This window comes from Ursus arctos, chromosome X (assembly GCF_023065955.2).
Source record: "Ursus arctos isolate Adak ecotype North America chromosome X, UrsArc2.0, whole genome shotgun sequence".
Classification (NCBI taxonomy): Eukaryota; Metazoa; Chordata; class Mammalia; order Carnivora; family Ursidae; genus Ursus; species Ursus arctos.
In genome coordinates, this window is record NC_079873.1 from 17,398,963 (window position 1) to 17,419,078 (window position 20,116).

The window sequence follows — 20,116 nt, forward strand, 5'->3', positions numbered from 1 at the left end:
ATGAGCTGCAAGAAAGCAGGCCTCAGCTGGCAATCACCTCTCGAAGTAAACAAACCCATATGCTGGGACCTGGAAGATTTGGGTCCTCCATGACTTCTACCGTCCTCTCCATGCACACCCTACACCCACCAGCCAATCACCTTCAGATCCTTAATCGGTCTTCTTCTCTGCCCTTTATTGGGGACTAGGAATGGCTCCCATCCTTAATGAAATTTTCTTCCTCATATTCCAGAGACAAGACATTAGTGCTTCTATTTTCATGTAGAGCAGGTAGTCAGGTGTGACTGATCGAGTCTCCCAGCCCTCAAGCCGGAACTGCATATTGACACACTCTAAAAGAGAAAATTAGCATGCAACATCTGGGTCTCTTCACTCAGAAATGCATCAATTAAGAATTAGTCTTCTGGCTATAAACAAATAACTTAGAGCCGTGCATCTTACAAAGGCAGATCTCCTCACTCTGTCCTGGGGGAGATGCTTTTGTCCCTTGGCATACGGTCAGCCACAGAGCTGATCAATATTCTGGCTGTATCCTTTGAATTGTTGCAAACGTCATCAGCCCAGTTCTGTCTTTTTATTACAGCCACAGGGTAAAGTCTTTCTTCACACTATTGGGCTCACCTGTAGGCTGTCTTGCAACGTAGCATGCGGATGACAAAAGTCTAACAAAGGGGAGATTTGTGTAATGAAAATGAGCAGCAGAGACCAGAGAGGACTCTGAAGAAATGAAAAGGCTATGCACATATTTCATTGCCTTGAGCCTTTTGGACATGTGTATATCCTAGACTTTTCAAAATAAATTACTTTGAGCAGACCCTCAAACCAAATTGTATTCTCCGTTGTTTGTTCTCGTTTATGTGTTCGTTCATTGAATAAAAACAAAATGAGTACTTCCTGTATGCAAGGCACTAACTCGGACAAGCTGGTGAAACAGAGTCACAGTCTCCAACCTCAGGAAGGTCACAGGAGAGACAGCCAATTACATAAGAAAAAACAATGCCTGGTGATAAAGGCTCTGATAAAATCAAGCGCTGGAGCTTCGGCAACGCACAGAAGGAGCAACTGGTTCAGTACGACAGGAGGTACCATTTACACTGGCATCCAGGTGAATCTCCTGGGGCCAGTGGGAGCAGGGAGGTAGGGGTGAGGAAGAGAGACAGAAGAGTGCGTCAGCAGAAGGCAATAGCATGGATGAAGGCTTGCAAGCGATCATCTCCTGATCATCCAAAAATCAAGGAAAATGCAGTGAGAAGAAGAAGAAATTGCAAAAGAAGGTGGGAAAGGAAGAAAACAGATTGTGAAGGGTTTTGGACTGAACCCTAAGGTCAAGGAAAAGTGGGGTCGATTGGGTTGTTGCTCCCAATTCTTTCCCCCCTTCATGTTACAGAACTGACCACAGCTTTACGGTGTGCAGAGCAAACGTCCCTGCACCTTGACCTTGGATTCAGCAATGTGACTTGCTTTGGCCAATGAAATGGTAGCAGAGAAGGCCGGCTGAAGCTGTGAATGAGCTACTTGGGTTCACTTGTCCTTTTGCGCCCCTGCGGTCGTCTGCGTCAAGGATAGGCCTCAGGGAGCGCTGCGCCTTCGGGCTAGGCCCTAGAATGACAGTTCATGGATGACACCTAAACCCAACCAGAAACCTGGCGTCCTACCCAGCTGAACGCAGCCTGGGTGAGCCAAACTGCTGCCAACCTACAGACTTAAAAGCATGAAAATATTTATTTTGGTGAGTCACTCAGATGTGGGGTTGTTATACAGCAAAAACTGACTAAAATATAAAACCATGGTAAATTTTGCAGAAGGGAATGACACGGTCATAGTGGTATTTTAAAACACTCCCTGGCTCCATTATGGAGAACAGATTGAGGGAGAGAAGACCAGTTGGAAGAGGAACACAGCCAAGTTGGGAGATGGTTTTGTTAATCCAGAGAAAAATAAATGATGTTGGCCTTGCCTAGGGTGTCAGCGGTAGGGGGCAGAGAGAAGCCCTGAGTCTTGTTTAATATGTATTCCTTTAGTGCAGTATTCTTGTTTGGGGGGGGTTCTTTTTAATATAAAATCTATTTTCCTCTAAGACCAAAATAAACACAATCTCTCTAAGACATTAGAGCTCAGGCCTGTTTAGCAATCCAGCTTCATTTGTTCATTCAGGTACTTATTCTACTGCCATTTATCGAATGCCTGCCAAGTGTCAGCATAATAAAATACGCCATCCCTGCCGTCCCACATAAGCAAACAATTGCAATAATGCATTGAAAGTACTGTAATAAAAATGAGAATAAAACCTACAGCAACATGAAGGGGAGAATAAAATCCTTTATTCTATTAATGTTCCCGGAGACATTTATATTCATTTGTATAGGCAGCAGTCTTTGTTTTATTCACTGATATATCGCAGGTGCCTGAAAAAAAAATGCCTAGCATGCATAATTAGTGGATGCCTAACAAATATTTAGGTTTTGTGCTTAATTTCCTGAACTGTGCCTCAGATTCACCCTTCCGTCCCTTTCCAGTCTGGACTGCCTCAGCTAGGATGCCCATGAACTGAGATGGTGGTCAGTAGGTTCAAGTAGCAAAGTGAGTGTAGGATAAAAACTGAGAAGACATTGCATTGGGCCACCAGGACGATGCTACTGACTTTTGAGGGCAGAGTTTCAATAGAGTGCTGGAGTAAAACACCGCACTGCAAACACAAGCTTCCTTACCCTGCTTCTCTTCGTTTTAAGTGCTTCAGCAGTAGGGACTGGAATAGTCACCATATGCACTGCAGACGGGGAGGAAAGGTACACAACCAAGAAGGGCTAGCAGGATGGCTACTCCCTTGATGGTGTTTATCTTAATGAATTCACCCTGGTCTAAGTCTGGCCCTTGGCTGTTACTGTCTATGAGCTTTATCTCAGAGATCATGACTCATACTAACCCACAGGGGACTAAATATGACACCCCAATATGCTTCATGATGAATTTTTATTGAGAAATATAACAGCTGTGTGGACTTTTTTATTCTTATTTGTCAGAAGGTAGCTTCAAGTGGCTTGAGATATTTAGAATTAGAGCAAAGGAAGAGGTTTTAAGTGTTAAAATGGAATCAGGTTTGTTTGTTTTTTAGTATAGGTGACATCCAATGTTACTTTAGTTTCAGGTGTACAACATAGAGATTCGACAAGCTTATACATTATGCTGTGTTCACCACAAGTGTAGCCATGATCCGTCCCCATACATCACTATTATAATATCATTGACTGTATTCCTTATTCTGTGCCTTTTATTCCCATGACTTACTCATTCCATAACTGGAAGCCTGTATCTCTCACTCCCCTTCACCCTCTACCCCCCTCCCCTGTGGCAACCATCAGTTTGTTCTCTGTATTTATAGGTCTGATTCTGCTTTTTGTTTATTCACTTTTTTTTAGATTCCACTTACGAGTGAAATCATATGGTATTTGTCTTTCTTAGTCTGACCTATTTCACTCACCACAATACCCTCTAAGTCCATCCAGGTTGTCTCAAATGGCATAATCTCATACTTTTTCATGGCTGAGTAACATTCCATTGTGTGTATATACTGCATCCTCCTTATCCATTTACCTGTTGATAGGAAATTAGGTTGCTTCCATATCTTGGCTATTGTAAATAATGCTGTCATAAACATGGGGGTCCATATATCTTTTCAAATTAGTGTTTTTGTTTTCTTTGGGTAAATACCCAATAGTGGAATTATTGAGTCCCATGGTATTTCTATTTTTAATTTTTTGAGGAACCTCCATACTGTTTTCCATGGTGGCTGCACCAGTTTACATTCCCACCAACAATGTACAAGGGTTCCTTTTCCTCCACATCCTCTTCAACGCTTGTTGTTTCTTGTCTTTTTTTATTTTAGCCATTCTGACGGGTGTAAGGTGGTATGTCATTATGGTTTTGATTTGCATTTCCCTGATGATGAGTGATGTTTAGCATCTTTTCATGTGTCTGTTGGCCATTTGGATGTCTTCTTTGGAAAAATGTCTCTTCAAGTCCTCTACCCATTTTTTAATCAGATTGTTTGGTTAGGTTTTTGTCTGGTTGGTTGGTTGGTTGGTTTTGAGTTGTTCTTTATATATTTTGGATATTAAACCCTTATCAGATATATCATTTGCAAATATCTCCTCCCATTCAGTAGGTTGCCTTTTCATTTTGTTGATGGTTCCTTTGCTGTGCCAAAGCTTTTTAAAGCTTTTTATTTTGATGAAGTCCCAATTTTTTTTCTTTTATTTCTCTTGCCTTAGGAGACTATGTAGAAATAGTTGCTAGGGCAAATGTCAGAGAAATTACTGCCTGTGGTTTTTTAAGATTAAAAAAATTTTTTTAAGTAATCTCTACACTTAATGTTGGCCTCAAACTCACAACCCCAAGACCAAGGGTCTCATGCTCTACGGAGTAAGCTGGCCAGTCACCCCCTGCCCATTTTTTCTTCTGGGGTTTTTTATGGTTTCAGGTCTCACATTTAGGTCTTCAATTCATTTTGATCTTATTTTTGTGCACGGTGTTAAAAGGTGGTCTAGTTTCATTCTTTTGCATGTAGCTGTCCAGTTTTCCCAGCACCATTTATTAAAGAGACTGTCTTTTCCCCAAAATGGAATCAGGTTGCATTAGCTTAACATAATTTCAGGGTTTGAAGTGTCAGGCATTTGGGATATCTGTTGATACTCCCAGTAGACCCTCTACCCAGGACAGTGCATAGAAAGCACTTCCCATGTTTACCTAGCTCACCATGCTTTTTTCTACAGCTCCATTACTGACCAAATATTGCTTCTGACTGACGCTTAGGTTTCCACAAAGCTTTTGAGGACAATTCCCTACCTCAAGGCCACATAGCTCTCCTACGTGGAACATTTCAATCCAGAAAGGTTGAATAGGCCAATGTAATTGTAAAACAATCTGCAAGTGAAGTAATGCTAAATAAATTAAAATTTGACCGGTTCTTCTTATAAAGCTGGTTGTAGTACCATAACGCTGGCACACCGATTTTCATTTGCGGTTATACCTCCATGACAAAGGATTAGGGAAAATGTCATAGCTGCTTGTTTGAACAATCTTTAGTCTTCCAATGAACCACAAATTAATAAACCATTCTGTTAGTGATATATTCACCTTTACATCTCCCCCAACTTACCCCTAATGGACTTAGCAGTTTCAAGATAAAATTGCATGGTACTGAATAAAATGTAAGCAAAATGTAAGCACATGTATGTAAATCATATCACCACAGATCACCATTCTTATCAAATTTAGCCTATCTGCATTACCCGTGCATTTATTGCTCTACAGGTTATTGGAACAGACTAGCAGATTTCGATTGGCAGTTACATTCAAATCACCTGGTCGATTGGGAATGGCAGTCTCTTGCAACTTTCTCCATCTTAACTGGAAGGGGAAGTCCTTTCTTATTTACTTAAAATCTTTGATTGGCTTGTTAGTATTTCTACTAGAATTGGGACTTGGTTTCCAGTATAAATTGTTGTTTTTCTTTGGAGGTATCTGTCTTCAGATGTCTGGTTATTTGGGCCTATGAACTCATATTCCCATGGAGGTCCTAGCAGCTTGGCCTTACATCAACAAGTAATGGCTGAAGGCCAGCCCTAATCTGAGTCAACTCCAAAGTTCAAGGGAAGCAGCAAGGAGTACTCCCCGTATGCAAGTTCTCACACAAGGCTCTAACTATTTCATTTGCTGGGGACGGGATGGTGAAAGAGTCACCTGTTTACTGTTAATCCTACTGAGCAAGTTCTCAGGCTAGGAGTACACCTTTGGACCCTCAGAGTAGTGACACTTGAAGAAGGTAGTCTCCATCGGCTATGCAGGGAGCAGGGTGATTGCCTGAGGTAGTCAGGAAGTCCGCCCTGTCTTCAGCCACTCCGCACCCCAGGAGCACCTGGGCTCTGCTTAAATTACTCGCACATTCCCCCGCAACCATACTTTGGTCTCACTTGATCGTGCCCCTCAAGAGAAGTCCTGCATTTGCTTTTTCCAAGAGCCCTGAAAATGATTCAGTCTGCGACCATCTCTTAAACTAATTTCCTATCTTGGGGCTGCCAGACCATAGAGGTAACATAAATTCAGACCGAAAACTACCCTCAGAAAAGGTGATGATTATTTATATCCATGGATGTGTGTGTGTGTGTGTGTGTGTGTGTGTGTGTGTGTGTATGTGTGTGTGTGTGTGTGTGTGTGTGTGTCCCACTCAAAGCTCAGATTAGGGTAGACAAGCTTCTTTGTTTTCTACCCCAGCTAATGGATGGCTTCCCTTTCTACTCCACCGTAGCCCTTTCAGGGTCCCAAGTTTATACAAGCTTCTTAGTTCCAGTTCCCCATCTTGTCTGCTCCCAGACCCTTTTCTCTGGACCCCAAGGCTGTTAAAATCCAAGCATCTTGATTACAAAAATAAGAGTTCTCTCTTCCTCTTGCGGGGGGGGGGGGCAGTGTCAGCAGCTCCTTACCATGTGGAACTATAGGTCCAGCTCTGATTTTGGCCTTGAAATATTTTCCTTACTCTCCTAACTATGCATTTAAAATGATACTTGCCGGGGCACCTCAGTGGCTCAGTCGGTTAGGCTTCCAACTCTTGATTTCGGTTCCAGTAGTGATCTCAGGGGCATGGGATCAGGCCCCAGGCAGGCTCTGGGCTCCACACAGGGTCTGCTCCTGATTTTGTCTCCCTCTCCCTCTGTCCCTCCCCCCACTCATGCTATAAATAAATGAATAAATAAATAAATAAATAAAATCTATAAATAAATAAATCGATAGAGAGAGAGAGATAAAATGATACTTGTCTCCTCAGGGTGCCTGGGTAGCTTAGTTGGTTAAGCATCCAACTCTTGATTTTGGCTCAGGTCATGATCTCTTGGGTCATGAGATCAAGCCCCAGTCTGGCTCCACGCTCAGCCAGGATTCTGCTTGAGATTCTCTCTCCCTCTACCCCTCACCCCACTTGTGTGCAAGTGCACATAACACCCTCTCTCTCTCTCTCTCAAATAAATCTTTTAAAAAAAGGATATTTGCCTTCTAAAAGAAAATAAATAAACTTTAAGAAAAAGGTGGGGGGGCGCCTGGCTGGCTCAGTCAGAAGAGCATGTGACTCTGGATCTCGGGGGTCGTGAGTTCAAGCCCCATGTTAGGCATAGAGATTACTAAAAAAAATAAACTTTTTTTAAAAAAAGGTGCTTGCCTTATTTTATCCAGCACTTCTAGGTGTCCTATAGTAGAAGGGCTTTCAGATTATCCAAACTGCCACATGGCCCAAAATGAAGGTCTTATGGGAACTTAAAGAACATGTAAACACAAACATGTCTACAGGACCAGGGCTAGTGTGAAGACACGCCCCCTCCAAGCGATTCTGATGTGTGTCCCCACTTCAAAACCACTGGAACAGAAAATAACAAGCCTGGATCATTACAGCATTCAAGAAGACTGTTTATATTTTGCTGGAAAATAATCTTTGTCTGTCTTTCAAAAGAAATGAAACCTTTATTGGCATCTACAAAGATAAAATACTTTTGTTACAGATGATTGCCTTTTGATGGTTAGTTCTTTTTATAGTTAATTGGATGCAGAAGAATTTGTTGGAATTATGTATTATTATATAGTGAACAATTCCATTTTCTGAAAGGTGAGGAAAAAAAGATGTATCATGTTTCCTGCATGAAAACTTTTCTTGGCCAAAATTTTGCTGAGCTCTGAAAACATTTTAAAATTTTTGCATCATTTGCTTTGGCCTATCAGTACGCCAAAAACCAGTATCAGAGATTTTGACCTTTGGCAGTTTTGTAGCTGAATGGATAATAATTCAGCAATTTTTAATTGTGCCACTGATAAGATAACTGAAAAAGTAAATGAAAATTTCCAAGTGCCTAGTATAGATATCCAGTCTGCAGTTCTCACCAAAACCCATTAAATCCAAATGTATAAAGTGTCCGTTGTGAACACTGTACATAATATTGTACAGAATTTGCCCAGAAGATACAAGCTAAATTTTTCAAGTCACCTATCAGAATTATTGTTGACACAATATATGCTCTGTGTAAAGGTGATAAAAATAGAAATTTTAAAAATTAGCTTTCTGCAAGTGTCTTTTCCCAAATAAAGCCTCAGATGGCTCTGCCAACCCCCCCACCTCAAAATGTTAACATAAATAAATAAGTAAAATAAAAAACTAAAAAGCAGAAACACACAAATAGGAAACCTACTTAAAGGCCAACCTAGGATCACAACGTTTAACATCAAGGTTCATCGGCTAGACCCCTCCAAATATATCCTAAATCCAGCAACCTCTCATCTCCACTGCCTCTCACTGGGACATCACCATCAGAGACCTCAGTGGCTCGCACAGCACAGTGTGCTCTTGGGACCCGCAGTATGGGCATCACCTGGGAACTGGTTAGAAACACAGATTCTCCACCCCCTCCACCACCCTAGATCTGATTACGCAGAAGCTCTGGGGGTTGGGAGTGGTGAGCGGTGGTTCTCTTTACTAGACACTTAGGGGGAAAGAAGTAGAGAATGCTCAGTCAGTAATGTATCTTGTCTTCTCATACACTTAGCTATGAAGTTAATTAAACTTTCCTATGGAAAAGGTACCACTGAGTAATTATTTCTTTTTAATGATAGTGGGTACCCATACAAACAACAGACTTTTCACTTAAAATGTAGTAAGCTTTGATCTTGCTCTTCTTAGCAATATCTCCTAGCCTATACCAGGAATTCCATGCAGCATGGGGTTTTTTTGCTGAAGGTTATAAAGGTAAAATTGGGAAACAGCAGGGCTTCTGGAGAATGGCAGAAAAGCCAAATTGCGATTTCCTAAAACATGAATATTGGCAGCGCATGTCAACTTTAAAAGGAACTGGTCATTGGCATGAAGCACAGAAATAATCAATAGCACTTCCCTGGAGTAAGTCCCCAATGTTAAATTTATAGTCTTTGGCCATTTTTTTCCTCAGCCTAGGATGTGAGAATAGCTGGGGTTAGGCAGATATATTCTCAAAGATCTGCAGCAACTTATCCCTTTAAAACAGGCCCGTAGGAGGTTACCAGGGGCTGGGAGGAGGGGGGAATAGAAAGTTATTATTTAATGGGTTCAGAGTTTCTCTTTGGGATGATGAAAAGTTCTGGAAATAGTGATGATGGTTATATACCATTCTGACTACACTTAATGCCACTTTAAATGGCTGAAACTGTAATTTTTATGTTATGTATCTTTTACCACAATTAAAAAAAAACAGGTCTGTAGGGATTTCCATTTCCAGTAATATGGCATGTTAGCTATCCTGAAAAACTTCCTAGGACAAAAATACATAAAATATTAGAAAAGTATTTTAAATATTTCATAAATGCATGGTTGAGGTAGTGGAAAGTTAGGGGAATCCTCAAAGGTTTTATTTTTTTAAGATTTTTAATTTATTTATTTGAGACAGAGAGAGAGATCAGGAGCAGTGGGAGGGGTGAGGGAGGGGGAGAAGCAGACTCCCCGCTGAGCAGGGAGCCAGACTAGGACGCAGGGCTTGATCCCAGGACCCTGAGATAAGGCAGACGTTCAACCGACTGAGACACCCAGGCGCCCTTCAAAGGTTTTAAACAAATTCAGGATGAGAAAACATGAATTCAGGAGGGGAGTAAGCTCTCAAACTGGCGGCTGCCCTGATGTCATCTGCCGACCTTAGCTATTTTAATGCGCCCTCAGTAGGGACGGAAGATGTGGAAACTGGACCCTCGATGAGTGAACTAGAACACACCAACCATCTCCAGAGTGTGACGTTAAAGGAGAAACTCACCCCTCCTGGCCTTGGCCATAGATGGAAGAGGAAACAAAAGTCTCCCATCAAATTTTTTATTACAAACTAGCCTCCGGCAGCTTTGAGCCTGTAAGTCCTGATAATTCCTATTGCTCCTAGATGAGGCTTCTTTTCAAACACCATCTTTTTTAAAAACATGGAAAAATCACAGTAGATAAATTTTTCAGGTAGAACTCACCTAATTCATTCACCTGTTCTTCATATGACATATTTTCCAGACCACTTACCCCCCGAAGAGTATTTCTTTGGGTACTTTCTGGTTTGTTCCAGGATCCTCTTAAGGAATGATGGCCACAATGGGAAATGATAACACAGATTTGGCTCAACCTGTACAGAGTAGAATAGGACTATTACTGCTTGTGATTGGTGTGATACTTATCTACTAATTGATAACAAATACCACCAAAACTGAGTGTCTTGAAGTAACATTTATGATCTCACCATTTCTGTGGGTCAGGAATCTGGGTACAGCCTTAGCTGGGTCCTCTGGCTCAGGGTATCTCACAAGGTGGCAGTCAAGTTGTCAGCTGGGCGCAGTCCTCTCACGGTTCAGTGGGGGAAGGATCTGCTGCCAACCCTGCTCATGAGGTTGTGAATAGTATTCAGTTTTTCAGGCTATTGGTCTGAAGGTCTCAGTTTCGCGCTAGCTATTGGCCGGAGGCTGCCCTCAGTTCCTTGCCTCTCAACAGGACAGCTTATAACGTAGTAACTTGTCTCATCAGAGTGAGAAGTGAGAAGAGCCAGAAAGAGAGAGAGAGAATAAGGAAGATGGAAGTCACAGTCTTTTATAACCTAATCATGGAAGTCACACGCCCATCATTTTGGCAATATTCTATTGTCAGAAGCACATCACTAGGTCTAGCCCACACACAAAGGGGGGGGGGAGTTACACAAGGCATGATTACCAAGAGGCAGTGATCACTGGGAGCCAATTCAGAAGCAGCCTACCACAACTGGACACCACACCTCTAATCCATCAAATTGGGACCTAAAAAATTAATGATTTAGATTTAAGTGACCCCTCAGGTTAGTGGGGCCCTTAAGTACTTGGCAAAAGTAAATGTTACTCCTCTCCGGAGGAACTTACCTTAAGCTCAGGCATTAATTACTTCCACCAGATAGAAATCCAACAAACATGAGTTTGCCATTAAAAGAGAAAAAAACACACATTACCATGAGCAATAATTAGCAGAAACAAAGGATCAGAACAGCTGACATTATAGATACTGGAATCATCGAATACATAATATATAATGAGCATGTTTAATATGTAGAATTGAAAATATGACTAAGGAACAAGAGAAAGTAAAAAAAATAGCAAATCAGATTTGAAACAAAACCAAATATAATTTCTAGAAGTTAAAAATAAAATAATTAAAATTGGAAAATAAAAAACTAATGATGTACAGTATGGTGACTAACATAACATAATAATAGGAAGGAAGGAAGGAAGGAAGGAAGGAAGGAAGGAAGGAAGGAAGGAAGGAAGGAAGGAAGGAATTAAAAAATTGGAAAATCAATAGACTGGTCAGAACAGCAGATTAAACACAGCCAAAGTAAGAAATAATGAACTGAAAGATGGATTTCAAGAAACTACCCAGAATGCAGCATGCTAAAGACAGGGAAAATATTAAAGAGAGGGGAAAAGACATGGAGGATAAAAAAGCTATTACCTCTAATCAGACTTTCAAAATGCGGAGGGAAAAAAACAAGGGAAAAAGAACAGTCAAAGTGAGAACGACTAAGAATTTGCCTTGTTTGATAAAGGTGACAAATCCTAAAATTCAACAAACTGGATAGTGCTGGATACCTACCTAGCTCTCAGCTCCACATTCATCCTTCTATTCCCAGCAAGATAGCACTGGGGGTGGGTGTTTGCAAAATGCTGTCCAGACTCCTTTAGCAGGTGGCTTCCTCCTGGATTTCACCAATAAGAGGCACTGGTACCTAATCTTAAGTAGAAAGAAGGTAATAGTAGGAGTTCTGCTCTCACACTTGCTCTCTTACTTTTTCTCCTTCTGGCCACAAGCCCTTAGCCACAACATTTCCTCCAACCATCCAGCCTAACCATTCCTGGGATGGTGGCCCCCACCTTTCCCCTCCAAGGTTCTGGTAGCATAACCTCCTCCCTTTGGTGCCTTGAGCTCTAGGGATGTGCTAGCTACTTTATGCTTTCCAATCTCCCAGCTACCTTGCCTTTGTTCCTCTTTCAACCTTCCAAAATATGTGTAGCCAATTCCCTTTTACAATCCTCTCTGTTTTGAAGTACCTAGCATGATTGCCATTTTCCTGCCTGGACCCTCACCCATATACCAACAAATTCCAAGCAAGTTAAATAAAAAGAAATGCACATCTAAACATGACAAAGAGGAACACCAGAAAGAAGACAGATTACCTAAAACAAGAGACAGTTAAACTGACAACAGACTTCTCAACAGGAACAATAGAAGCCAGAAAATAAGTAACATTTTCAAAATGCTGAGTGAAAACAACTTTCAACCTAGAATTATATGCCCTATGAAACTATCATTTAAAATAAGAGGGAAATCGAGATACTTTCGGACAAGCAGTAAAAGATTACTTTTAGAGCCCGCTGAATTAAATAACAGAGATGCACTGAAGTTTTGTTTAAATCTTGGAACTTGGCATTTGGGATTTTGTTTCCCCCTGAGCCTTGTCTTTGGAAGTCCAAATGGCTGAACCAGGGCGAAATATACCACCCCAGAATATACCTCTTTGGCATATTGATTATTTTAAACTAATTTGGTGGGATTTTTTGTGGGTTTTTTGTTTTGTTTTTGGTTTTTTAAGAAACAGCAGACACAGGGGAAGCTCTGAAAGCTGAATACAAGTTACCCTTTGTAAGAAAGAAACATTTACAAGGCAAATCTCCATGTGTAGGGGTGTCTCCCTTTGTACCAGAAGGAGGAGGATGACTCTTAATCTCTAGAAACTCTTATCAGTGCAGAAGGCAACAATTTAAATCTGCTTAACAACCTTACCCTTGTTAACTGTGCTTTTCCTGGTCACCTCCCATAACTGGCATCCCCCACCAATGTCTTCTGTTTTTAGCTGAAGATATTTAAGGTGGTTGGCGGCTTGGGTCATTTCAAGGAGTTACTCAGTTTTCCTGGGTCTCTCCCCTATATATATATTTTGCTTTTCTCCTGTTAATCTTTTATTACGGGGAGGGGTCTCAGCCAAGAAACTCGAAGGCTAGAGGGAAAATTATTTTTCTTTCCCTATATGGCCAAATGCCTACTTCAACATCATTTCTGGAATCTCTGAAAATTTGCACAAGTGATCATTTGTCAGAGTAGATATCATCATATATAATTAGTGAAACAATGTCAATAATATAAGGTGTGTCACTTGAATGTACTGAAAATATTTTAATATTCACTTTCAAACATACACACAGAGTCTAAAATAACTTGAGGTAAAAAAAAAATTTTATGTGCTTTCTAAGTTTAGATCCATCACTTGATTAACAAATGTATACCCATTACTAAAGAGTAAAACGCTGTGGTAATTATAATTTTTGAAACTATTAAGCTTACGTAGAGAACCAATTAAGAATCTGCATTGCTTGACTTTTGTTAGGTCATGCTGTAGCAACAAACTCTAGTATATGTGCTGCCGAAGCGAGCACTGTAGCAACAAACTCTAAAACAAAGAACCGTAATTTTTTTTTCTTCACTTCCACTTAGGTTATAAGCCTTACGAAAAAAAATCGCACTAAGAAATTCGTCACATCTTGCAAGGGTAAATTAATGGCAGAATGTCAGTTTGCCACGTCAAAATTTCGCAAGCAGGAAAAATTCCAAAATCCTGTTCAATAGCATCCTTGATAAATCATCTTCCATTTATACATAAAAAAGAATGTAAAGTATAAGAAGAACAAAAGAAAGCGCTAAAGCAAAATAAGGTCTCAAAACCACATTTTATTCCCACTTAGCAAATTTCAAAACAATAGACTTCTTGAGAAGGCTTTAAGAAGAAAATTCCTTATAGTTCTATGCCTAGGGAAGCTAAAAGTTAAAATCTCCTCGACAATAATAGACCATAGGTCAGCACGCTTTTTCTTTTAAGGGCAGGAGACCATTGTAGGCTTTGCAGGCCCTTAGGTCTCTGTTCCAACTACTCCGCTCTGCTGCGGTGCAAAGGTAGATGATATGCAAACAGAGGAGCCTGGCTCTGTTGCAACAGAACATCATTTACACAACCAGCGGAGGGCTACATCTGACCTGCAGGCCATAGGACATCTCCTACTAGATACTACGAACTATTGTCACTAGTTGAAGATGAAGGATTTTTTTGTATTTGCTGAAACTATAAATGCTAGTTTTTAAGTTCCTTCTAAAATATGTGTTATCAAAAAATGTCTTGAATAGTGTTCTGTATATAGAAAGACTACGATATTGTTAAATGTGCTACTTTATCTAGGACATCAGACATTTGGATATGTAGAAACAACTACAGGTCATATTTAAGTCAGATGATGTGGTAGATTAATAATGAATTCCACTCTGCTTCTGTTCAGAGATTGCTGTGGTCTCACACAGCTATCAACATAATACATTCTACTGAAGAACTACTTATAGGATGGAAAATCGGTTGTAAAACGTGTCACTATTATTAATAATAGAACTAGCATGGTAAAGGCTAAGAGTGATTTAGGAATCATAAGTATACAATGTTTTGTTTGTACATGTCAGTACTGTAATAGAAAGCCATTATCACTGTCTACAAGCAGGAGGATAGTGGGCCACTTCGTCAGACTTCAGTCAAAGACAAAAGTACATGATGTCCAAAGATTTTGGAATTACCTTGTTAAATATTTAACAAGATGTCTAAACATGTTTAAAAGCCATCTTGAACAAAACCAAAATAATATGCATTTTAGATGAAAACTGTACATCTTGTTAAAACTGCTTACGGAGAACGTACTTTGCTTGCTGGAACATGATGCTTTCAGAGTACAAGTACTTCCTACATGAGAGCTGCTAAAAAGATTCTCTTCTCACTCTAGAAACACGAAGACACTCATGTACACAAAATGAAACTGAAACACAGATGGAAAAACCTAGATGACTGGTTTCTTGAAAGCCAATTATATTGCTCAATTAGCACATTTTTGGAACCTAGGTTTATAAGGACAAACATTATTCACATGACTGTAAAGCAGCAATTGTAGGCAAAAGGTATATATATATGAGGAATGAAACATAAGCAAAGACAGCACTTTCAGAAGACATTCAGAAAATATTTTCTTCAACTGGCACTAGACACTTCCATCTGTGGGACTGCTTCAACCAAACTGTGCCATCTTCAGCAACCATACCAACACTGGGATTTAAAATGGAGAGGAGCCTTTACCTTAGCCGGTTCCTATTAAACAGAAAGGAAAGGCTTAGTAATTCTGTGGCAGCATCAGCACTAGCAGTATCCCACAATGACAGCACTAACCAAACATTTTGTGCCACTATACCCTCCATAGGTGAGAGTGAACGGCTATTTATGTGGTAGATAACACTACTGTGTAATTCCAGATGTTCTTTTCTCCTTCCAGGTGATGACACTCCCTCTGCCCTTTATGTGAAGTACAACTCTTTGACTACTTTTGGCTAATGAAACATGAGTGGAAATAACATGTGCACATCTGGGCCATAGCACTTCACTGCCAGTGGTACATACTCTACTCTTCTTTCTTTGCCACAGGAAACTCTGAACCTCATTTTGAGATGGGAGCATGATAAAACGATGGAGTCTCCACCAGCGTGCCAACCCATGATGGATACATACCACAAACAAAAAATAGTTCTTTGCTGTTCTTAGCCCCTGGGATTGTTTTTTAAGATTTTTTTTATTTATTGGGGCGCCTGGGTGGCTCAGTCAGTTATATGTCTGCTCTCAGCTCAGGTCATAATCCCAGGATCCTGGGATCAACTCCTGCATAGGGCTCTCTGCTCAGTGGGGAGTCTGCTTCTTCCTCTCCTTCTGCCCCTCTCCCTCTGCTTATGCTCTCTCTCTCTCTTTCTCTCTCTCAAATAAATAAAATCTTTTTAAAAAACCAACTTTTTATTCATTTATTTGAGAAAGAGAGCTTGAGAGCAGGGGGAGGGGCAGAGGGAGAGAGACAAGCAGACTCCATGCTGACTGTGGAGCCCAACATGGGGCTTGATGCAGGGCTCTACCCCAGGACTCCGAGACCATGACCTGAGCTGAAACCAAGATTCGGATGCTTAACTAACTGAGCCACCCAGGTGCCCTTCGCCCCTGGGATTTCAGAATTTGTTACCCAAGCATAACCTAGCTTATCCTGACTGGTATAATTTGGTGTCATAAATGTAGAGTATAATGACCCCAGAAGCAAACTATCAGCTTACTTTGATAAGAAATAAATATCCCTGGGGTGCCTGGGTGGCTCACTTGGTTAAGTTTCACCTTCGGCTCAGGTCATGATCCCAGGGTCCTGGGATGGAGCCCCTCATTGGGCTCCCTGCTCAGCAGGGGGCCTGCTTCTCCCTCTCCCTCTGCAGCTCCCCAGGCTTGTGATCTCTCTCTCTCTCTGTCAAATAAATAAATAAAATCTTAAAAAAAAAAAAAAAGAAAGAAAGAAATATTCCTGCATAAAACATCAGACTTTAAAAATCTGAATACTAATATTTTTCATAATAAATTTGTAATAATATTTTAAATTATAGCTAATGTTATATCTCATGTTGATTCTGGTATCTCAGAAATTTATTATATGATGTTGATATTCTGCTTCAGCCAAATATTGATTTTTAATAATGAGGCTATTTTGCATTTAGCCAAAATATATATCTGGTACCCTCTCTAAAAATAATAAATTAAAATTATATGAATAATTTTATAATAATAGAGGCTATGTGTCCTCTATTTAAAATAGTTACCTGATAAGGGTGCCTAGCTGGCTCAGTCAATAGAACATGCAATCCTGGGGTCGTGAGTTCAAGCCCCATGTTGGGTATAAAGCTTAAATACATACAGACAGACAGACAGACATACCTGACAGAAACCTGAAAAGACTTGTAAATTAGGTCACGAATTTGTTTCAAGGAAAAATTCTTTAATCTTCTGGAATTCAGGCATTTTTAGCTGCCATCTTGCATCCTCTATCTTGTCTCTTCTGCTGCCACCAGCTGGCTTCCAATATTGATAAGTTCCAGAAACCAGCAGGATTCAATTCAGTGTTTTGTTTTGACTGCTGGGTCCCTGATGAAAACACCAAGTCAGCTGAATAAGTAAATTTTTAGGTTGGAAACAGAAAAACACAATCAACTCATTTCCTACATATTTTGGGTAATCAGATAGCCACACAGTAGCTGGTACTTGTCCCAGCAAGGGGTCCAGACAAGGCTTCAGGCTAACAAAAAAGATCTTAAGTTAATATTCTCTTCCCAGGGAAGAACAGTGTTAAAAACTGCAGTCATTATGTAAGTGTGAACAAAGGTCAGTTCAAACACAATAGCCTACCAACACTCTTAGTGCAGTTTTAAGCTTTGATAACTTCAGAAGTACAAATTCTACAAACTTAAAACATCCTTTGAAAGTAAAAATACCGAGGCACCTGGGTGGCTCAGTTGGTTAAGTGTCTGCCTTCAGCTCTGGTCATGATTCCAGGGTCCTGGGATTGAGCCCAGATTGAGCCCCACCTCAGGCTCCCGGCTCATCGGGGAACCTGCTTCTCCCTCTCCCCGCTGCCTGTGCACTCTCTCCCTCTCTCTCTCAGATGAATAAATAAAATCTTAAAAAAAAAAAAAAGAAATACCTAAATTTCTTTCATGCTTAGTCTTGGGAATTTTTGAACAGTAAATGTATTTCAATTTTTTGTTTCAATGTTTATCTTCAGTTGAGAGACTAAAACACTTGAAATTTAAAATTATTCAAAATTCACAAAATGAAAGAAGTATGAAAGAAATTTAAATAAACTTTCAAGTGATGGCTTTCACAAGTTTGTAGCAAGTATACTTCTGAAATTATCAAAATCTAAAAGTGCACTAAGACTGTTGGGGCACCTGTATGTGGAAAACTGGGGGGGGGGGGCGGGTCACAGAGTGCTTGAATATAAACTTTTATAATTTACACCTAGCTACATCCAAAATAAGTTGAAACATTTTATAACAACATATATGCACACATGTATGCAAGGAGATGTAAAACTGAGTCATAAGGTCTCTTGAAGCTAGAGGGACATGGTGCTAAATTATTAAAACTTTAGCAAAAGGATGGGAGAATGAGCCAAATTAGTAGCAATATCTGTAACACAGCTTTCTAGTATTATACTATCATTTTTTACTTCGGAGGCCATTGAGGGTCCATTTTTATTAGGGATACTTGTTCTTAAAATAGTATTATGTTCTCGATATTAGTATTGATATTATTATTGCTAATGATGCTTTTCTGGAAAAGTTAACTTACAAAAGCATGAACATTAAGAGAATGCAGAAAAACACTGCATAAATAAGGGTTTTCCATACCTTTAGAAGTCATCTAGTTCAGTGATTCTCAATCTTGTCTGCACAGTGGAATGACCTAAGGAGCTTAAAAAATACTGACTCTTGGGTCCCACTCTGAGCTTCTGATTCAATTAATCTAGGCTGCAAAATGGACACTGGAAATTTTAAAAGGCCCTGCGATGGTCCTACTGTACAGGCAAGTGTGAGAACCACTACTCCAGGTCAACGTATAATCAGGTATAGGTCAGCATAAAAATATGTGCAGATATTCAGAGCTCCAATGTTTTAAACATAGCACCAATCTCGAAGTTTGTAATGGAAGGGGTCGCAAAAAGAACCTAATTTAATCAACAGCATGGATGAATCTCAAAAATATTATGTTGGTGGATGGAACTAGAGGGTATTATGTTAAGGGGAATAAGTCAGAGAAAGATAAATACCATATGATTTCACTTGTATGTGGAATTTAAGAAACAAAACAGAGGCTCATAGGGAAAGGGAGGGAAAAATAAGATGAAATCAGAGAGGGAGATAAACCATGATTAACTCAAGGAAACAAATTGAGGGTTGTTGGAGGGGAGGTGGGTGGGGGGATGGGGTAATTGGGTGATGGGCATTAAGGAGGGCACGTGATGTAATGATCACTGGGTGTTATATGCAACTCATGAATCACTAAACTCTACCTCTGAAACTAATAATACACTATATGTTAACTAACTGAATTAAATAAAATTTAAAGAAAAAAATATTATGTTAAGCAAAATAAGCCAGACACAAAAGAGTATACTTACTGTATAACTCTATTTACGCAGTTTAAATACATTATAACAGGGGTGGAGTGGGGGGACTGCCTGGGAAGAGACAGGAAGAAAATTCCTGAGAAGGAAATGTTCTCTATTTTGGTTAGGGTACACAGATATCTGCAGTTACCAAAACTAATTGAAATGGACAATTGAGACCTGCATTATGATTTCGCTTTATGTAAATTAAAGTTCAATAAAAACAAATAAACATCATAAACTTAAATCTGGATACCTATGACAGGGTCTGGGAGGCAGAGCCATGACCCGCCGCCTTCACACGACCCCAAACTCTCACTAACTTAAAGGGAACAGCAAACCCCAGACCAGAACCGGAGCGAATAGAGAGCCAACAGCAGGGAGGGCCAAAGCCTAAGAAATCGCTAGAGGGCTTGGAGCTGGTGCGGAGGCAGACGCCCACACCTCCGTGCCCGGGTGTCTCACGAAAATAAGCCCCCGCGCCTTTTTCCGGTGCGCACATGGCCGTCTGTGTGTGCTTTCCGGAAGGGTCCGGGGGGGAAACGGCACCACCGCGAGAAAAGAACCGGTGGCAGCTTGGTTCCTGCGCGGATGCTGGGGCTGTAGGCGCCGCGCTTTCGGCTCGTTGCGGCTCACAGGGAGGAGGACGCCGGGGCTCGCTTTCCCTCCGCCGCCTCCGTCACTACCATGATTCCAGTGTCGCTGGTAGTCGTGGTGGTGGGCGGCTGGACTGCCGTCTACCTGACCGACTTGGTCCTGAAGGTGAGGGCCTCGGGCCTAAAGCCCAAGCCCGCGGTGTCTTGGGCCGGGGCGCAAGGCCCGAGGCCTTTTCTCTTCCCCTGCCTCGCGCCTCCCGGGCTGGAAGCCGCGCGGCCAGTACCCACGTGCGCCTTTCCGCGTGGCTCCCGGGCCTTGTGGAATAAATAAAACACGGCGGACCGCGGGAGGGGTGTGGCGGTCTGCTCAGCTGCCGCAGTTGCATTGCGGGGCGGTACAGGCCCCGCCGCCTTCGGGTCCTGCC

General features: G+C 41.0%; 1 protein-coding gene and 1 long non-coding RNA gene across 8 annotated transcripts in view; one reads left to right on the forward strand and one right to left on the reverse strand.

Moving 5' to 3' along the window:
* Window positions 1-13,755: 13,755 nt before the first annotated feature.
* On the reverse strand, window positions 13,756-19,544 carry LOC130543443 (uncharacterized). Its single transcript, XR_008958799.1, has 3 exons — window positions 19,352-19,544; window positions 19,108-19,167; window positions 13,756-17,072 (listed from the first exon to the last, which is right to left on the reverse strand). It is a non-coding gene; the product is annotated as an uncharacterized LOC130543443 (long non-coding RNA).
* An 86-nt stretch (window positions 19,545-19,630) lies between these two features.
* The window catches only part of MBTPS2 (membrane bound transcription factor peptidase, site 2), an 80,509-nt gene continuing 80,023 nt past the window's right edge, over window positions 19,631-20,116 (forward strand). For 4 of the 7 annotated variants that reach the window (XR_007188311.2, XR_008958795.1, XR_008958798.1 and 1 more), the window contains exon 1: window positions 19,660-19,857. Coding sequence is in view for 1 of the 7 variants with exons in the window: in XM_026480195.4 (XP_026335980.1) it covers window positions 19,783-19,857 (75 nt within the window). In the remaining 6 variants the exon portion in view is untranslated. Of the gene's footprint in view, window positions 19,858-20,116 lie in introns of all 7 variants that reach the window. The other 3 variants (XR_008958796.1, XR_008958797.1, XM_026480195.4) reach the window with 2 other exon arrangements.